Consider the following 21,671-nt stretch of genomic DNA (forward strand, 5'->3'; position numbering starts at 1 on the left):
GTATATAAAATGTAGTCTAACTACAATTACCTCGGTTATCTACACTGAAAAAGTAATTGTTCTGTAATTATACTATAATTATACAGTATGTGCGGTTTAATTGTTCACAATTACGATTACAAGATAATTACACGACAATTACTGCGTAATAACAATATAATTACAGTGCAATTACTTTGTAAAAATAATCGTGACAAATGTATTTAAATCAGATTTCACTGGTTTTGATAAGTTTGCGATCACCTGTATTATAATTTATATCTTAGATATAATTTATCAGAATGTGCAAAATATTTTGTAATATTATATATTTTTTAATGCAAAGTATTTTTTAAAATATATTTTATACTTTGTACAAATACTTAAAATGTATAAGTACATCGTCCTCCATATTGATTCACATAACGGGTTCATTGGAAAATAATATTAATAATGGTGGCGTCCATACACAGAATATTCTATTAAATCTAGCAATAAAAAATTTAATAAAATTCTTTTTGTTGTCAAACATTCAGCTATCGAAACCAAAAAAATTGATACGTTCTAATACCAAGATACTCGTTAACGGCGTCAGGTTTGCGTTTAGATTGAACGTTCCGATCGTGACGTCGTTCGAACATACGGTTACATGCGTGTAAACCACATGCAAGATATGCAGAAAATGCAACGAGCGGACGGTTCAATTCGTCTGGTGACCAGTAATGAGATAGCAGTTAAATAGAAAAAAAGAAAACACGACGTTTACAATTAAATTGTTTACTCCAGATCGATTACCGTTCATTTCCATTCGTCTCTCCTTCGCGAGAGCTCTGCCTTCCACATAGTCACCGTTTTCTTATGCAACAAGTGGGTGTGCGCCGGAAAGTGACGTTGGATTGGTCGACGACGAGCAAGCTTATCGCACATTCGTGCCTCGATACGCTCGTTTACACATGTTTCGCGTGTCAACAATGTCACGCAAAAACGACGTAAGCACGTCACATGCGCTCACGCTGTTCACCGTAGCGGATAAAAGTATCCCGTTCGAGTTGAAAACCCAGGCGGAAATGACAATTGCTATTTAAAACTCGACGATAAGACTCGACGAAGAAGCAATTAAGAAATTATTAAATAACAAACAAATTTAAATTCTATTCGTGCTCGTAAAATGTTTACTTAAAACGATCCATAAATTTTCGTGGCGATAAGGTTGTCAAAATTTCGTACATCCAAGTATTACAATTTTTATTTTTTTATTTATTTCCTAAAATTAAATGTAATTCGAATGAATGGAACTTTTGTCCAAAATCTGCCAGCTTAATTGTTTAAATTTGAACGAGATTTATAATATACCAAAATTTATGTAAAAATAATATTGAAAATGTTAACTCGTATATTTTGGTAAAAATAATTATATTTGTTTCGTGGAATTCGGTCAGATGTTGGAAAATTTCGTTTTCCGCTTTTGCGATCAAAAGTATATGTTTCGTTGTAGCGCCGACAGCTACGAACAGAACTTTCACGTTTGACCACAAGAACCGGATGGAAATGTTAATTAATGCTTAATACCTGTTGACGTGAAGTGACAGAGAAATCATTAAGCCAAGACTTGTCAATTCCGTGATACATTGATACTTGTAATTATAATTGTATCTCATAAATTTTGTACCCTTTAAACAATTAAAAACTTTAATATTCAAAGATAAGAATTTTACAATCCTACAATTTTTTATGATCTTCTAAATATGTTATCTTTCTTCATTTGTCTAATAATATAATCTGTTTAATATACTTCGTACCTTTTAAACTGTACAATTAGAAGTTTTAATGTTCGAAAGATAAGAAACGAAGCGTTAAAATTGTAGTATTTACATTGTACCGTTGTTCGTGATTTTCTTTTATATCTTCTTTTTATTTGTCGCTGTCTGCTCGAAATATTCCCACTATTCATAAAATATTCCACATTGGACTCACTGTTTTCGTTAAATAAAGAATATTCAGCAGTTAGGAAACTCCCTGAAATAATCGATACGGTCAAAGTCAACGTGAACTTGCACTGTATTGTCTGTCTACCGCGTAAATTGAACCGATTAAATCTTACGCGTACTTTGTCCGGGTAGAGTTGAACAAAGTTCCTCGTCGAATGAATCACAGATTTCAATAATTAAAATACACCGTCTGAGACACAGTTTCTTCATACATTCATGCATGAATATACACAACGAACAAAAACGAAAAATTAAATTCGATAAAAATAAATTACATTAAATATATACTTAATCACTGGATATCAACCATTATAAATAGCTTGGAACGCCATTGGTAAATTCTTTTTCGAGAAAAAATGTTGCGAACTGAAATTAAAACTGGAATTGAACGACAAAAAGTTTTCTGGCGTTGAGAAAATGCTCACAAAGGAATACCCGTTTTAAAATCTATTTGCATACGTATAGTTAATGCTACGTTCTTGTTCAGTTATTATTGATTACACATGCTGTATTGTTTTCCAGGTGTTGTTGGTTTTCCTTAACAATTCCCTAGCATTGTTATTCGAGCAGATTACGTAGGCTAAATTTGCATTCACGGTACTTCACGTAACAAGTGGAATGTCATGACTTTGGAATGCCCCCCCCCCCCCCCTAGTGGAAAAGACAACCATCGATTTAATTAATCGATTATTGTCGGAACTGTGGTAAAAATTCGAGAAACGATTGTTAAACGAATGTTAAACCGTTAAATCTTACGTGGGATCCACACATTATGTTCATTTCTCCTCAAAGTCGTACACAACGGTGATTCGCTATTTCCATTTATTTTTAGCTAATGTAGTTTTTGTTATACTGTGTTACTTTTATTTATGAAGTAATTTCTTCTTGTTTTGTTTTTAATATTAGCAAGCAGACTATAGTAATATTCAATTACTAAACTGATAGAAAGGTATATAATTATAAACAATATAATACAATGATTGCCAATTATTAACGCGATGTTGTCCCCCCAAGCGGTCACCCCCATCCCAAGTACTGTGATCGATCGCGCCAAATGCAGCTGCACTTCGATGATAGGACAAGCGCCACTGTTTTAAATGTGCTATGACCACTAACAAATTTTATATTTAATTTATTCATACATAAACCCTTAAATATCTCAATGTACGAAAAAATGGACTTTCACCAGTTTCAAAACGTAAATCAAAATTTATATTTTAACAAAACCATTGTCTCATTAAAATGGCTAAAAAATTAAATTTTTAGTGAATCGTTAAATCTTATACCTTTTGTTACCTTGACTATACAAGCGTAGTTTAAAAACGTTTGTAAAAAGGTTAATTAGAAGGCAAGCCTTTCATTAATAATACACGCTGCATGACCTACAAGATTATTCCCAAACCTATTAACTTAACAATGAGCAAACAATTGCAACGACAAATAGATACGAACGATGATGCCTTGAAACTGAATATTGAATTTCTTTAAACACGCAATTGCGGTTATAATACAGTTTTATTTATCGCCGTTGTATAATTTTCACATTTGTTCTTCAAATATAATACAGTATCGAAACATAATTCGTAAACAGTTTACGAAACGCGTAAACCGATACACTCAATGAGGAAAAATGAAAATACATGAAAATTTTTTTTTAAACTAGATGTTAAATACTCATCGATCGAATGCATAAGAGATAATCGTGCACGTTCGTACCTAATTTACGATTCTTTTCAATTGTTTTGTTTACGATCAAAGACTGTACAATGTAAAAAGACGCGCAGCCTTTCTGCGCAAACAAGATGAGCGTAAATCATGATTTTAAAATTCGAGGAACGATTAAACTAACTATTTTCACATAAATTGCGTCAGAGCATCCTACATAAACGGAACACTTGAAAACAAATGAGCAATCGACGAGGAGATATACCAGTTTTCCTTCCACTGGGACTCTTTATCGGATGCATCGCCATCTTATTATCACAGAGGAAAAAGAAATAAGGCTTGTACACCGTTCTCGAGAAGGAAGTGATTAATGATTCTGAAAATTACAACGGAAAATGAATTTTCCCGCGTAAACCAGTTCCGAAGAATTAAGAAATCCATTCTAATCCCTGATATCGAGGTACATATTTCTAATGCACTTCTCAGACAGGAGGATTACGATATCGTTTTAAATGAGTTTATGAGTATAGTAATACAATATAATATTAACGAAATAAAAATTGGTTAAATGGATGATCAACTTATGAATGGATCAATTTTCTTTTTGTAATTACATATTTTTCCTCAAATACAAATTACAAAATAGTAAGTGGGACTATAATAGCAGTAATTTAATGTAAAACAGTAAAATAATGGAGAAAATAAAAGACCAATTGTCAATAAACGTGCCATTTAGAGAAAAATGTTAAATTCATAAAAAGTAAATATTAGAAACGATCCATTTGTGTTGTAAGAATGTATATATTTAAAATTTTTAAAATACATTATTAAACATAGAACATAAAGGGAACAGAGTTTGCAATATTTACTAAAAGAAAAAAATGGGGAAACGACTTCTTTATAGATGAGACAAAATGTAATTGAAATTTATAGTTTTATGAGTACAGTAATAAAAAATAATATCATTGAAATGAAAATGTTAAATAGATGGTCAACTTATGAATGGATTTTCTTTTTGTAATTACATATTTTTCCTCAAATACAAATCACAAAATAATAAATGGGAATGTAATAGCAGTATACTAATTTAACGTAAAACAATAAAATAATAAAGAAAATAAAAGGACGTCTATCGATATTAAGAACTATTAATAAATTTACCATTCTGAGAAAAGTATTGAATTCATAAAAAAACAATATTAGAAATGATCAACTTGTGTTAAAAGAATGTATACATTTTAAATTAAAAAAACCATTATTAAACACAGAACACGAAGGGAATAAGGTTTGCAATCAGATGTATTCACTAAAAGAAAAAAAAATGAGGAAACGACTTCTTTATGGATGAAACAAAATGTAATTGACGATCCAGACAGGATCAATATTGCCATGATAGGTCAAATTATTGAGCAGTCGACAAATGAATAAGACATGGCGGTATATGGGGTTGTAATTGAGTATAATGAAAACACCGAAATAAAACTTGTAAAAAGGAACGAATAAATCTTTCCAATTACCATTAATCGAGGAGCAAACAAAAATTATGCTAGACAAATTGCTGGAGAAGAATTTACTTCTCCAATAAAATTGCACTATGGACTTAATTTTGATCTACGATGCAATAAAATCTTCTACAGTATTTCGTATCTCGTTTTATCGTCTGCGTTTCACTTGCACGCTTGCAATGTCCGTTTTTTCCAGCAAACAGGATACCTAACCGTGTCGTCTGGTGTACCTGAGGGCCATTTTTCGTTTCACAACCTACCAATCCAGCGACCTTCGTTCTTCCTATTAAGAAAGAGTCTAATTGTGCAGTTTCAGGTTTCCTTTCGTCTGTCGATACTTGACGTTGCTGCTTCAATTTCCTCCGCAAACTAAATGTGGTGTCTGGATGAACCTTGAGTACCATTTTTCGTTTCTGTTCTACTAATCCAACGATACATCGTGTGTTTCTGTTTAATATCCTGCATATTTCTAGCTATTAAATATCCTATCGACAGTACCGATTAAATAAAATAAAACCTTCGTTAAAATAAAATATTTTCGTCGCTAATTCGAACAATCTCAAAAGTCTTTATCAGAAGATACATAAAAATAGCACCACTCAATTTAAAGAACAATATTGACAGATTTGTCCTGAAATTTTGAAATGCAGATCGAAATGACCTAGAATACTTCTGTTAACTTATTAATTCCAAAAAAGAATTTTAATTTACAAGAAATTGTTTGCTTCCCGACAGTCTCTCGAAAAATTGGGAGCAGGATTCTTCGGTAATGCGTCCATACTGTTTTACCCTTTATTACGTTTAAGTATAGCAAGTGACGAGGAAACCAGTTTTGAGCAAAAAAGGTGATCGACAGTTCATGTGAGCCCTGAAATGTATGGTAACCTCGAGACAGTAGAAACCAACCTTCGTTGAGAGGCATGCAACTTCTGCTACCTTCTTGGGAGACTTGAATGGCCGTCACGTACTACGAGACTCTATACGCCAAAGGCTTACTACGTTTTAACACCGATTCGTTGTAAACGTGCGCGAGGAAAACATTCGTTGTCATGCGAGAAATGTACGACGTTTGTTTTATTGATAAAGGCGTTGTCTTGCGAGCAGATAAATCTTCCAATTGAGGACAAGGAATCCCCCGGAGGCGACCTAATGAAATTGCAAAAGTAACCTACTTCGAGTGCAGTAATTCAGATAGCGTAAAAATAGATTTCGAAAAATCTGAAAGAAAAATATTGGACATTTTGAAAGACTTCGAACCGAGGTTCATCGTGCTTGTGTGTTGTCAATGTTTAATGTTACTTACCAATGGCTCTATTATGGATTAAAATTTCTCTTAAATCGATCGATTTTACCATAAGAAATTTTTAAATCACATTTTGAACAAAGTATTTTATATAATAATTACTTATAGTGAAAGAAAAGTTATTTCAAAATTTTTTTTGTAATTTATTAAAACTTTGAAACGTAGATTTTTACCAAAAATTAATAGTAAAAAAACAATAATGTTAACGTACCATAATTGTTGGTTTGCGTATTCTTCATATCACTGCCTGGTTGTGCAGCTATTTCGTTTCTTTGCAATACGTTCACGTTTTATATTCGTTAATGTGTTATCTGTAACATACGAATGATGGAAAATGTGTCAGTTTTGTGTTCGCTGAAGGGATTAACCTAATTTTCATTCTGGATCAAAAAATTAAACGTACCTTTAGTCTAAACAAAAATCAGCTTTTACTGTTTATTCTATTTTTAAAATGGCTAGACGCGCGCGATAGACGAATAATTCTATAAATACTCGCGTAAACTTTTATAAATGTCCCTTCTCATCTCGAGTTATGCACCGATAGAAATATCAAGTTAGTCGAAACAACAAAAAATTAACCTTAAAAATCAAATAAAACGATAATATCATGACAACGTTATTGTTATAACAAACAAATATTATTATTAGGTGATCAATAATCTTCGTCTTGAATACTATTATTTACTAGTTTTATTTACTACCTAGATGTTTCTTCCATTTGATTTATACTATGTACAAATTCTCTGATCATTCACATTTATCGTGTGTAATTGATTTGTGATCATTATCGAACCTGTTTGCCTCGTCTAAGACGTATTCTATTAAGTGGTTTGGTCAATTGCAAAATACGCGATGCATTCAACCAGTCGTCGATTTTCCTGTTTGAATATATTTTTTCTGAACATCGCGTTAATTAATTGCTGTCATCGACACTGTCATTGTGAAAAACTGAGATAATTGAATTCGTGAAATCAGTTTTACCGTAACATTCATCGAAATAATAACTTAAATATATTGTGCCAGTTTCAAATACATACACACGCCAAGATTAACAGTACTTTCTGATAATATAGGTCCAACTAGATAACCTTCGTCTCATTTTCAGCTTCAATAGTAGTTCATTGAAGAAGAAGAAAGAATGCTATTATTAGCAATGTCTGTGTCTGTTCAAATAAATTCCAAATAAAATACAACGTGGCTTATCTGCGTTACGAGATAGCTTTAAAATAATCCAATTAGTTCTCGATTCGCCCAAAGAATTAATTATTCGATGCTAATGAAATCGAGGATATGATTAATTAACCCTATGTCCACATAACTATGTACACAATTAAATCCAACAACGGTATTCCCAACCGTATTTAAGTTCTCGAGAAATGTAAAAGCAACGTGGATGTATTGTTAATGTCAATTACGAATTTTATCAGGTCAAATATTGTCTGGAAACTCTTCATATTCTATTATATTGTAGCGAGGCTTCTCGCGCTCGCCACCAGAGAGCTACGCTCGAACTCTAGCTTTCTCACAAGTGCTCGAGCGACCTCCTATTCGTACATACATATACGCTCCTCGAAGCAGGACGAAACGAATAACACTTTTTCCAAGAACCAGCATAGTCGTCACAATATTTACCCATGGTACTAATAAAAAAACAATATATCCTCCATCTATCGCATATAACGTCATCATAATTATTCTTATTCCCTACTAAATTCTTAAAGAATGCGTCCTTCGTTAACCGACACTTCGACTTCTGATGTAACGCACATAGAAATGTTGTTCCCACCAACTTCATATAAATCAAATGATAAGATAATGATTATACTAATTGCTATGCGTACGTATACCAAAACGCATTAAAAAGAAACGAAGGATTGCTCAATGGCTAAACTCCCGTGACGATGATTCGTTCGATTATAAAAACAACAAGCGTAAACGCCGTACAGCCAAGGCTAACAAATGTTTCGCGACGACAATGTCCCAATCTCGTTGAACACCATTCGCCATTAAGTCACCGCGTTTACAGGATCGTTCGAAAGATTATCAAGATGCAGAAGCAAACCACTATGCATTCGAGTGTTGATCACACTTGAGATTTCAACGTGGGGAATCGTGGTCGAGACAATGAGCGATTGCCATTAGAAGAAAACAGGTCAACGTCAGGTGTACGACCGCCTGGTCTGAAAGTCATTAATATAATCTATCCCCTCGTCACCCCAAATCAAGAGTTGAACACCCAGAATTTTACTAGCACTCTCAAAATTCTTCACATCATCGAGAATAGAATGAGTAAACAACCTCAAACCTCAACCCTTAATTTTTAATTTAATTTGATTTTGTGGAAACTTGCTCGAATGGGGTCTCATATAGCTCTAAACATGATACGAAGTTTCCTATTGAAGGAAAGAACTGTTTTATTTAGAATTAAATATTTATTAACGTAGGTGAGGTTTCTACAAACATTTTTAAGGGAAAGGAAAAGCAAAGAAAATCGCGAATGCATATGTCGCGCAACCGTTTCGAGAACGCAGCCACATAGCCACTTATTACTTCGTGATTACTGTCATAATCACGCGCGATGCTAATTACAGTTATATCAAGCCGTCTGGAATCCCCGAGGCGACATCGATGTGCAATTCGAGCCGACGATTAGCGATTTTTCATAGACGCGTTAATGGTGATTCGCGAACGAGGAAAGCGTCGACTCGACGTATTTAGTAGTGTTTAACTCGTTAACTGTTAGCTTTCTTCCAGACATTTGCATAAAATTCCGTAGAGCTTAGCTGTTGAGGAATTTGATTAAAATATTTTTTTTAAATTACAATGATGTACTGTGATCCAAATGACTCCATTTTCTTTTTAAATAGGGAGTTAATTTTGATGGTAACTTATTCGTCTAAAAATATAACGCTATTAGATTTATAAGAAAAACGTAAAAATGAATTCTTTTTATTAAAAGTTTGTCTATTACAAACAAAAGTTTCGATATATCCTGAACTAATACTAAAAAAGTTTTACAACAATGCAGGTCGCATTCACATAAGGTATTATTATTGCATGCAACATATTGCTGCAACAAAATTAACGTAATGAAAGCAGAGAGCATTTTTTACGCTCGGCAAGCACTATGATTAACATGGCCAACGATCGTATCACGACGAAGGAAAACATTACCAACGGGGAACGTAATTTACGGTTTGGATTGCAAAATTGTTATAATTTTGCAACGTCATTATTCATTTCGTAGAAAGAAATCAAATTCATTTGGTTTTTTTTCTTACGAAGAGGTACAAAAACCAACACGTATCCGGGAAAGTTGCAAACCTGCGATTGAGTTTACTTTTCTTCGGAATGGAACTGCATGATTTGCAAGAAATTCATTTATTGAGTATTTTATTAATCTAACTGAATAAGAAATTTAATTTACCCAGCCTTTTTTATACAATTTTTGTTTTAAATTATACAAAAGTCATTTTTAAGCATTTTCATTCAATTTTCTTCAAAAAGCAATACATTTTGAGAATGAAAAAATATTTCGATGCAATAAAATAAATACACTACAAAACACGATGTAATCGTAGATAACAAAATGAAAAATATGAATGATCAAGCACTTTCTTTTTATCGATTTTATCTTATTGCAACCGTTAATACCAAATATTTTATGTCACGATGATCAATTACAATCATCGACACTGATTGTTTTATATTTGTGTGAGAAGAAAAATTTTTGAAAGAATAAAAATAAAAAATTCTTAGTATTAAATGTATTTGTCAATTTGTATTGTTTAATTTTGCATATTTATGTTTTGATCGATGACTTACTGTAATTATTATTTTGCTATTAATAACTAAATTTATTCTGAAATAATTTAAATTGCAAAAACCTGTACCAAATTTGTTTACACACTAGCTTGAACGACATTTTCGTGTGAAACTTGCAATTAGTTAATGAAAAATAAATTATCGAGTGTGAAAGATTCATTTCGAATCACCCTACATAATGATGCATTCGTTAAGGGTAAATGTAACAAAGATATAGTAGCAAACATTACTCAGTAAGATTAATGGCGATAAAGATTACCACTCATGTATCAATTAATAATCTGAGAAATCACATTCTGCAAAATAAAACTGTTTTAAGTAGAATAAAATGTACTGATAGAAAGCAAAAATCACTATCACTCATAAACACCACTGTACATTTGTACAGTTAATATCATAATGAAATTCTTCTTTCTCTTATCTCGATCATTACTTACGAAGTATACTTTAAAAAACTCATAGTAACTCCTCGATCACACCATGCAACTAATCCATCATTCACATATCTCTATAATACTTGTCTCATAAATCCATCATGATAACAAAGAAAAAACGTTAATGATCGTTTTGAACGAAGTACTCTGTCAATTCGAAGTACCATGATTATCCGTGACATCCTAAGTAAGATAAAATCAACTTTTAACGAATACAAAAGGATAGCGTTGCTACTCTTTATCGTATTCGCAAAACAAGCACGATAATATTTTTAGAAACAATCGTGGATTAAATATTCTTTTACAACGTAAACGTTCTAAGATATCAGGAATTAATTACTTATCGGTTAAGTGCGAGGATATGAAGACTGCGTAACTGCACTTTTCAATGATCGACACAAACGCCCTCTACGAATTAATGCCTACAGTTTAGTTACATTTATAAGATAGTTTGTTCTAAACGTCGATACCGTAAAGTACAAACGTCGTATTATTGATAATATATGGTTATTTTTCCACGTATTGTTTACCTATTTAATTCGTATATCTTTATGTGTACAATAAACTAATATTCTAAAGTTAAATCCTGCATACTGCAGTAAAAAATGAACTATCCGGATACGTTCTTAGCAAGGCAATGTCAACGTTGTCTAAATAAGGATAAATGGAAATACAAATACACATAGAAGTGTACACGACAATTTGAAGACGCACCTGCATCTGTTTGATGTTCACCTACTCTCAACAGTCTCGACAATTACAATTTATATCCATGAAAATGCATTTTCTTTGCCATTAGTCTTATAATTTTAATGCGTAGATTTTTATTGACAGTGCTTTTTATAAATATCGTTTTACTGTGTTAAAATTTCATTAATGTTGAAAGATATATTTTAATATTAGAAAGAAATAGAGACGTGTCTATTACTTCAATGATAATTTTGTACTATAATTTTCCTGATCCACAGTTAACAATATTTAATAATATTTAATAATATAAATTATAAGTCTCTTTATTTTTGATTTCATTTACGAAAATTTACTAAAAATTGTTAGAGACTTTCCGGAGCTTGTATCCAACCGTCTGTTATTGTTCCTGTCCCTCAGTTACTGTAATATGAAAAGATACTCGCGTAACTATTTTTGATTCGTTCATTTAACGAACGTTGCTTCTGTTCAACTTCTTCTATGAAGCATCCTATATCCATCATGTGCCGTGTGTATAACGCGATGAATATCAGCACGTGTAAGACGAGAACTAGAGACATTGATAGAGGCAAAAGCGCCGACGTCGTGTCATAAAGTACGTGCATACGTTCAATTGATTGCATTAAGAACGGAGCAATTTCGTTAAGCGTCATCAAAGCGCCGACATGTAATTATTTTCGTAATTACTTCGAAAAGAAACGTCGCGTCACTTATAAATTTCTGCCTTTCCGAATCTCGCGAGGACCGCCATTTTATTTACGAAATTATTGCACTAGGAAGTCATAATTTTTAGCTACGTTGATAAAACTCTGTACAAAATTATCTTATTTCACAATTTCATATTATTATATCCTAAATATTGATAAATAATATCAATCTGGAACTACGATACCATTATAATATTTCAAGAAACTTCGTTCTTGAAACGTGATAAGTATTTTTACAGGAATTATACAAATGCCTTTACAAAATTTAATTTCTTTCATATCTACTATTCCAAATGGGCGTTAAAAAAACTCTGTTGAAAAACGAAACAAAAAATTATGTGACGAATAAGATTCTTCAAAATTATTTTATCATTGAAAAAAAATAGAAAAATGTATAGTTTATTTTTCATGTACAATGTAATCCTAAGATTTGTTCAAAACATTTTTTAGAAAATTTGAAGACTACAAAAGTTAACGTTATAATTAAAATTTAATCGTGTAATACGAATATAGAAAAGTAGAAAATCTCGTTTACCAAAAAATACAATAATAGGGAAAATACCATTCGTATTTAATAAAACTAGAAACATATTAACGAGAGCGTTTCATTTTATCGGCATATGTCAGATATAAACGGAAATGTTTCCTTGTAGAATGGATTATGTACACAGAAATTTATTACGTAAACTATCGATACAACGAGGAAAGGGAATTATTGTACGTTCGAAGGAAACAGAAGACGACCTAACATCGCTCGAGAAAGTCTACGACAGCATTGAACTTGATCCACGGTTGCGTTTTGGCTGCAGTCGCTGCGGTCGGATCAACTGCGCATATTTTTTGGCCCGTTATAATGTCAAAAGCAACAGGCTAAAAAATATTATAACATAACCGTTGAAATTCGCGGGCTGCAACCCGAATTGGCAACATTTTATTACGAAACTTCTACTCATAATCAATAATAATTTTCAAATTACTTTCATTAATCACGTCCACCAATACATGAAGAGCCCACGGTTAAAAAAAATATACGAATTTACTTTTTAATGCAATATCATAACTTCATATTTACTTATAGATATCAAAATAATTTATACCATCTACACTTGGAAAACTTTAAGAAACGAAAACTATTTTTATTCCCATTTTTTCGTTGCACGTCTTGACTTCTTATGATTATAGAAGTCAGAAACAGGCGAAATTAAATGCAACATAGTAATAAAATAAACACATATAAACATATAACAAAAATCAAACTTCGTTAAAATTAACATTTCCCCTTTTTCCTGTGGAATATTTCCAATATCGATTCGAGTCTTATTAATTTTATAATAATTTGTATAGATTGCTTTCAATAATAAATTATTCCAGTGAAGACTCAAAAACAAAAATTAGAATTAAAATAGATAAAAATTCTCTCTTTTAACTTTCCACGTAATTGTTTAATTCTAATATTTTGTTAGTACATATTTTTATAAATTACTGAATTAAAGATCAAACTTCAATAACTGCACCAACTACATTCCCTCTCTTATTAATTTTAAAATAATTTTCTGAGGCCTTTTAATTAATTTCTAAATACTTCTCAACAATTTTATTCGATTGATAGCTATTTTGAACAAATTGCCAAAGTTTCAACAAAATCTTGCAAAATATTAAAAAACTATTGGGCAATTTTAAAAATCTTATCAACTGTAAAAACAAGTGAAAATAATGAAAATGCAACAATTGAGATATTTTCAAGATATTTAAGCTACTTTTAACGCGACTAAATTTGCACTGTCATAGTTTACAATAGAAAATCAAGTTTTCAAAGTAATAATTTAATGGTTCCACTTTATTTCGGACTCTGATCGTAACAAAATACTATAATGGAAATTAAATGATACAAATTTATAACACGCAAATTAAATGTTTAGTTATGATTGGAGGTAAAACTCTTAAATAATTACTCTTTGAATGTTAAATAGGAAGTTACAACCGTAGAAATACTTATTTTGTATTTCTCCAATTTTAACGTTCATTTTTCAATTAAGAAACTAACGAAGAAAAAAGTCTCGTTTGCAGTTTTACTCTATCCCAATTTCTCTGCTTAGAAATTTCGGTTCGCGTGGAAAATTGGCAGATATTATTTGCGCGAAATGTGCATAAAAATCAAGGTTCCTCTACATAACACAACAACCGCGTGTGAGAACGCGTGGGCGTTGAAATGCCTTTCCAACCAACGCGTGCGTAGAATGATTCATGAAACAGTTTTCCGACGATTTCGAGTTTACAGATGCCTATTTTACGGGAAGTTAAATGTTACGCGGCTCGTTGGAAACGCATTCTCTCGCCGCATTAAAAACAAATTGAAATAACAAACAAAGAATCAATATAAATAATAAACAAATATCCAAGATCTTCGAAAAATTTACAAAGGTCACGAACATTTAAAAAAAAACTGTTCCGTTTATTTTCTATAGTATTTAATAACACTTCTTTATTTTCGAAAAAGAAATTATTTCACGTTTCTTGCGTCTGTTATTCGACGAATTTTTTACGAACAGACAATTCACGAAGCTCTGAAAAATAGATCTTATCAAAAATGTTCAAACAAGATCTTCGTTAGTTTTTGACCTTGCACTAAATATTGAATCACCTTAATCTGGAGATTATGTGCCTCCAGCGATAACACAAAGGCACAGATAAATTTTGAAACAACCGCCAAAGCGCAAATTGGGATTAAACGAACAAGTATGGGGAATCATTTACGCCGCCGTCTATCAGAGCGTATTTTTAACGCCGACATCTGTTTCGTGTGTATCAACATCTACTTCTTTTTAAACAAAGTGTTTCGAACGAGTTCCTCTAACTATACACTTCGATGAAATATTTCCAATTGATATTAATATTGTATTCAGTATTAACAACAGATTCGATATTTTACAGTAATTAAACGTTCATCGATTGGAACCGTTTAATAATCATCTTGCAATAAATTAGGGTTACCATTACGTGCGTGACGGGTCTTTGATCTTTCGGACATATATTTCTCAACGTAATCGAACACATGTGTTTCTCATATTCGTGTACGAAACATTACGATATAGACTGTCAGATAAGTAACATCGTGACGTTGCTATTATCTCCTGAAACCACAATATTTAATACGTATTAATGGTTTGCAAACGAATGATTGACGATTTTACAATGCATGGAAATTTGTGTTTCGTAACTTCTAATCCTCTTCGTTGAGGCTTAACGGAACAAATATTTCTCGGACAAAGGAAAGTACAAATGTTATTGTCTGCTTCGAGAAACGCAGAAATGCGTCTCGAAAATTCCAGGTATTTCATAAATTTACGCGACTCGTATTTAAATTTATATATCTTATTTGTTCGAAACACACGAGACTGTATTTTGATAAACATTCGACTTTTTATTGTGCTGTTTACTGAAGTTAATATTTTATTTTAAAAAAACAAATTTATTATTATTATTTAATCAAAATTGAGGTTTAAATTTTGAAACTGAAATTTGTATTATGTCCACTTATAAAACATTATTTTTGTTCGTAAAGTTACTATTTTATTTAGCCCTTTAGCGTCTAAATAAAGAGGACATTCTTGCCCAGTGATTTTTAAATTCCCGCCGAAAAATCTATAATCGATAAACAAGGTGTCTGAAACCGTTTCAAGTGTTGCATCTTTTTGAAAGATTTTTTAAATGAATAATAAGTTTCGTGCTACTAATTAGGAAACACCTAAAATACTGATTCTTTTTAATTTACTTTATTTTTACTTCTGAGGACGGGAGCAATATAATTATATTTCTATTTGTATGTTACTGTTAGCATCGATATCTAAAAAATGAAATAAACTGGTTAAACACATTTTAATGCTGAGATACCCAGACTGTTAAATAGAAAAATGATTCTAGAACTGTCAAAAGCGATTGTCAACGGAGTTACGTGGTTTAACGAGGCGTTAAAAAAGCTAGTTATCCCTTACCTGTCTCTTGCGTCGAACAGGTGTTCCGCGAGATTTCCTTTCGATCACACACGACCGCCAAGATTCACTCCACTTTTCCGTCGCACCTCGTGTAACGATACTACATCGGGTAACGATACTACTCCAAACAGTCTAACACGTCATTCGAGTCGATCAAATCCCAACAAACGTTGAACCGATTCCCGCCAAACTAGTGCCTCGATAACAGTCGAGAACGGTCGATCTTTCATTCGAGTACAATTTGATTAAAAAAAAAAAAAAAAAAAAGAAACTATCCAGCAGACTAAGTTTTCCAAAACTTCTGTAACAACTACTCTTAGAAAAATGAAGAAAGAGAGGGTTTGAACAGGATCGCAGAGACTGGATCGGAAGAAGGATTGGGAGCAATCTCGTTGTCTGCGACTGTGAGTCGATTGTTGTCCCCGGATTCAACGAATTCTATTCAAGTTTTCCGAGAGTGGAGTGGCACTGCGTCGCCCATGTGTCGTGCGCGAGCTACGGCGATCGAATAAAATGCGAGAAAAGCGTTTGCTCGCGCGTGGTGCTCGTGTGAAACTGACTCGCCCGCTCGCCCGATCGTGCGACTGACTCGACTTCGAGGTCCATAAATATGTACGCTCGCAATGTACGTACTGGCGTTCCCCGTTCCTGGCGAACACTAGGGACGAGACGTCTGATTATGATGATGGTCATTCCATACAACCTGTTACACATTTTTAACGCGACTCCATTCACTTGCGTCAGTCGTGGTATTTCAAATCACGCGAAAATAGACTGCAAACTCACCCCCGACGAACTACTCAACGATAACGATTAGACAGATGTTTATAGGGAATAAACGAAGTTATGGGTTTTAGACAGAAAGGGTGCAATTGAATAAGCATGGTAAAAGTGCCACTGAACCAAATATTAACTCACTATCCCTACTATTGGGGTAGTTACGAGACATAATTTACAGTTAAAGCTCCGTTTCTTTTGTTGATATGAAATAAAAAATCGTGGACATTCTGCCTGAAGGCATACACGTTTCTGAATTTTTTCAGAATTTTTAATGAGAAATTAAAACAATGGAAAATGTTTAAAAATGCCGATTTTATATTGAAGTTATCATAGTGACCACGTTTATATTTTGTAAGTTTGAAGAAAAAAAAGAAAATTTAAATAGAAATAAGAGTAAACAGAAGCGAGTGAAAATGTTTGGGGACATCTTTCAAGATGAGTTTGTATCAATAATCGTTATAAAAAGTCATGGACATTCTGCCTGAAGGCATACACGTTTCTGAATTTTTTCAGAATTTTTGACAAGAAATTAAAACAATGGAAAATGTTTAAAAATGCCGATTTTATATTGAAGTTATTACAGTGACCACGTTTATATTTTGTAAGTTTGAAGAAAAAGAGAAAATTTAAATAGAAATAAGAATAAACAGAAGCGAGTGAAAATGTTTGGGGACATCTTTCAAAATGAGATTATATCAATAATCGTCAATATTCTTGGCAGGATGATCTTATAAACGCTATTGAGGCCAAATGAAGATGAGGATGTGTAAAATAAACAAACGTTGAATATTTCTCTCTATTTCACTGATGCTTAGTGTTTTTGTTAATTGTAACGCGATCAAGCTTAACACAGATAACATTTAACAATTTCCAGTGCCTTCCTCGATAACGTTCGCGTCAAACTCAAGCTGGCGAACGATAACGAGGGATCACTGTATTTCATGAATTGAAATACACGAGTACCCGTCACTGTTAGGCGATACTCGAATAAATCTTTATCCAAATAAGGAATAGCAAATGAAACCTTATTTGTAGATTATTCGCATATTTCCTATGGTGTCTAATAAATGAAAAAATAATAAATAAAATTACACCAAAGCTTCTATAAACATCGAAGATGGCACTCGAGTAAGAGTTACTTTTAAATTTGTTGAATTAACAATAAAAAAAACGAGTTACTCCATTTTAAATTAACCAATCTCTGTCTAATGTCAGCGAACCATTGCTCGTTGAAACGTTCAGATTTTTCTAAATCGCAATAAAATTCGCATAAAAGCTTTGAACGTTGCATAGACAGAGCTGTAATTATCTATCTTGTATGCAAATGCAAACAGGAAAATGCACGTGTTGACTAACGTTTGAACGTTTAAAGCATAAGTATCATTGCGATGCAGATGTGTCTCGATTATTCCCAATTAAGTTGACACTCCTAAAACTACGTACGTACGTTCTCGAAGGGCAAGAAAATACAACGTGTCAAACAAGTTACTAATAACTGTACGAATTAGATTGATTGACAATTAGTTTGTTGATAACCGTAATCGACATCAACGATTCTCCACTGTGCTTCGACTACAGAATACAAAATGGAGATGCATTTATTCATTCTGCTACTGTCTTTGCTGTAAGAGATTAGACCATTTTAAATAATGAAAATGCTACTTACTTGAACACCTTATCATACTCTATTATTATATTTACTTCTATATTATTCAAAATACATATTAACCCCTCAGCTAGAAATTGGACCCAAAATAAATTTTTCTACCCAAAGCTAAGCTCCTGAATTTGCTCCTAAACCAAGTTTCATAACTTTCTGAAATGTTGATTTTAAAAAATATAATTAGGATATTAGAACACTGTATTAGAATTTAAAAATATTCCTTTTCATCAGTGAATTAAAATTGACAACTGAAAACTGTCTTGTTAAAAACATTAAATTTAAAGAATTTAGTCTCTTCGTGTTTACTTTGTACAAAAAATGTAATATTATGTATTTAATGTGAAAATAAACTTCTGCAACCTGTCAAGGGGCAAAGTCATCCGAGAAATCGTCCAATTATTCTGATAATTTTCGCTATTAATTTCTACGGTTCGAGGCCAGAAATTTGTGCGTCTCCGTGTAATCGTGACAAAAGTTTAATGACCCGTTAAGTTTTAGAAGTCTCCTGAGTAGGATGCGAGTTAATGCAATAATGCTCGAATTGCCACTGTTCAAGTGTCGTTGTAATCTCCGTTAAATTGTTTAGAGCGAATCGACAGTTGTTCTCCTTTCCTGAACATTTGTCAGAAAGCAAAGAACGCATCCGTTATGTTCTGCAAAGGAACTGTACATTGAACTTTATATTCTGCGCGCAACTATATCTTGCGTAATTCTGCAATACACGTACACTGGATGCATGATTGTATTTGAACGCTTGCAGTGAAAACATTTAATGAATAGATTATGCAAGCTGGCAGAAGCCTTAAAAATACCGTAACGATGCTACAAAAAACAACTATCGAGTTTGGTAAATAAATCTCAAAAATCGCTAGTCATCGAACGTTTATAAATATTTATTATTTATCATTACTGTATTAGTATCCTCTTAACTTATTTAGTACGCAATATACAAAGTGTGTCACGTAAAATTGATCCTGACGAGACCTTGTATACAGAGATCTAGAGAAACGTTAATGCGGAATAGCATTTTACTATCAGACTGAGACTGTCAATTACCTCAATAACAAATTTAAAAACGATCGGTTGGTGACACACGAGATCCGATTCTTTGGCCACCGCGTTCTCCAGACGTATCTTCCATGGACTTTCATCTTTGGGGATATCTGCAGACTATTGTTCACGAAAGACCAATTAATAGTAGTCAAGAATTCCTTAATTGATGCGACAACTACAAATGTAGTGCAAAGAGCGGAGCTCTGTATCGCAAAAGATGAATTGCTGTTCGAACATAGGTTGAAAAGTAATTTATTTCGTTCGTGTCCGTACCGTTTGTGTCTATCGTTCGCGTTATTGTAAGTTTTATTATTGCAAGTTTAATAGTTGTTTACGTTTATCTTACGTTGCATGATTCTTTGTTGCAGCGTTTTATGCAGAACGGAATTATTGTTATCGTTGGATTTCTTTGATAATATTATTAGTCTGGCAGTATTGGTCTTAGTTTGAACACGTAATTTGATTCAAGTAAAAGAATGTTCCATTTTAATTTTTCTGTTGATCAAACCTATTAATACCAATTTGTTTTGAGGTCAGTTACAGCTTTGTAAAGTTAACAGTATAAAGTGGCCCCAGACTTTTTACTGAGAAAAATGTTTTTTGGTCATTTGTAAAATATTTCTTTGATAGATTAGTCAAAGTAAGTATAAACACGACTGTGTTCTGTATAATTCATATAACGTACAATCCATTAATAATACTGACATGGTGATACAAATAATAAATATAAAAGGATAATAATTTACGTTTTATGTAAGGATTGCTGTAATTCTGCAGAAAACGACAACTATCTATAGCTTTGATGTTCTCGAGCTTACACAGAATCAAATAGATCAAACATTCATATGATCTTATATTGAAACATTACCAATTAATATAAAAAAATCGATAAAATAGTTAATATTAAACAAAATTTAGAAAATATACTAGAAAGTGTCGAAGTCAATGACATTATTCAATAATGTAAGGTTTATTTATTATAAGGTTTGTAAGTGTAAAGTTATTGATTATAAGTACTGTACACCCACTGTATTAAATTTCATTCCTTGAAATAATCTTTTCATATCTGATTGATAATCTTTACCTTATCGATTGATAAATAATTGAACAAATATTATTTATCCACTATTCGGCAAACACAGAATTCGACGAAATTTACTTTAACTACCGACGATACGAAAAATTAATTATGACGAATTAACTGTCATGACATTTTAATGTGTAAATTTAGTCATGTTAACCTTTAATGAGAAAGGTTTAAGATCCTTCTCTTAATAGCCTCGTTGAGCCAATTTGCACGAAAGAAGCATCTAGAAACATGAACGATAAAGGAACCACGAAGGCTGAAATTGTAGGGATGTGTGCTCGTCTTACACTTGCAAGAGAAGAATAGAATAATCCCGGATATGAGTTCAAATGGTTTAATCTCTTCCAGTAGCTGCGTAAAAATTGTGTTTACAGCATGTACAGAAAGAAGCCGCGAGTAATAGTATTCAAAATCATTTCTTTTTTGAATACTTACATCTTTAATTTTATTATAAACAGCAATAGATGCTAAACATTAAGGAACGGGTGACAAGAATTCTAAGAAAAGTGTCATTATTATGAACAATATTAATTCATAAGTTTCAAAGTCAAATTGCAAATAAACGAATTGTATAACTATATCCATACGTAAATATATTTTATTATGAGCTCGAACGACTTTCTAAATATTGTGCATTCACTTTGAAAAATTGATTACATACCAAGTAATTAAGCTTATTCTGTAATAAATGAAAATAGAATTAATATATAATATAATAAAACTATCCTTCCGTATACATTGAAAAGTGAGAAAGAGTTCTGACTAAACAAGTCCTTAAACGTGCCACTATTTGAAATACCATCTACTTCTACTTCTTGTCATAAAATCGAAACGAACGTCTAGTTCAATTAGTGCTATACGTATTGATAAAAGGAATTTCGAAATAATTTATCACGAATAGAAGTCGAAAGATGCTGACTTGAATGGAATATTTATGAAATAATATAATCAAACACCCTGAATGAATTAAACCTTTTATTTT

At 32.3% G+C, this 21,671-nt stretch overlaps 1 protein-coding gene across 2 annotated transcripts in view; it reads right to left on the reverse strand.

Moving 5' to 3' along the window:
* Positions 1-16,696, reverse strand: part of LOC143351801 (organic cation transporter protein) — a 31,627-nt gene extending 14,931 nt beyond the window's left edge. The window contains exons 1-2 of one of the 2 annotated variants that reach the window (XM_076783755.1): positions 16,107-16,696; positions 6,652-6,751 (exon numbers count right to left, since the gene is read on the reverse strand). In XM_076783755.1, coding sequence (XP_076639870.1) covers positions 6,652-6,679 — 28 coding nt within the window. In that variant the 5' untranslated portion in view covers positions 6,680-6,751; positions 16,107-16,696. The remainder of the gene's footprint in view (positions 1-6,651; positions 6,752-16,106) is intronic. The other variant, XM_076783765.1, reaches the window with a different exon arrangement.
* Between the last annotated feature and the right edge of the window lie 4,975 nt (positions 16,697-21,671).

Source organism: Colletes latitarsis, chromosome 1 (assembly GCF_051014445.1).
Source record: "Colletes latitarsis isolate SP2378_abdomen chromosome 1, iyColLati1, whole genome shotgun sequence".
Lineage (NCBI taxonomy): Eukaryota > Metazoa > Arthropoda > Insecta > Hymenoptera > Colletidae > Colletes > Colletes latitarsis.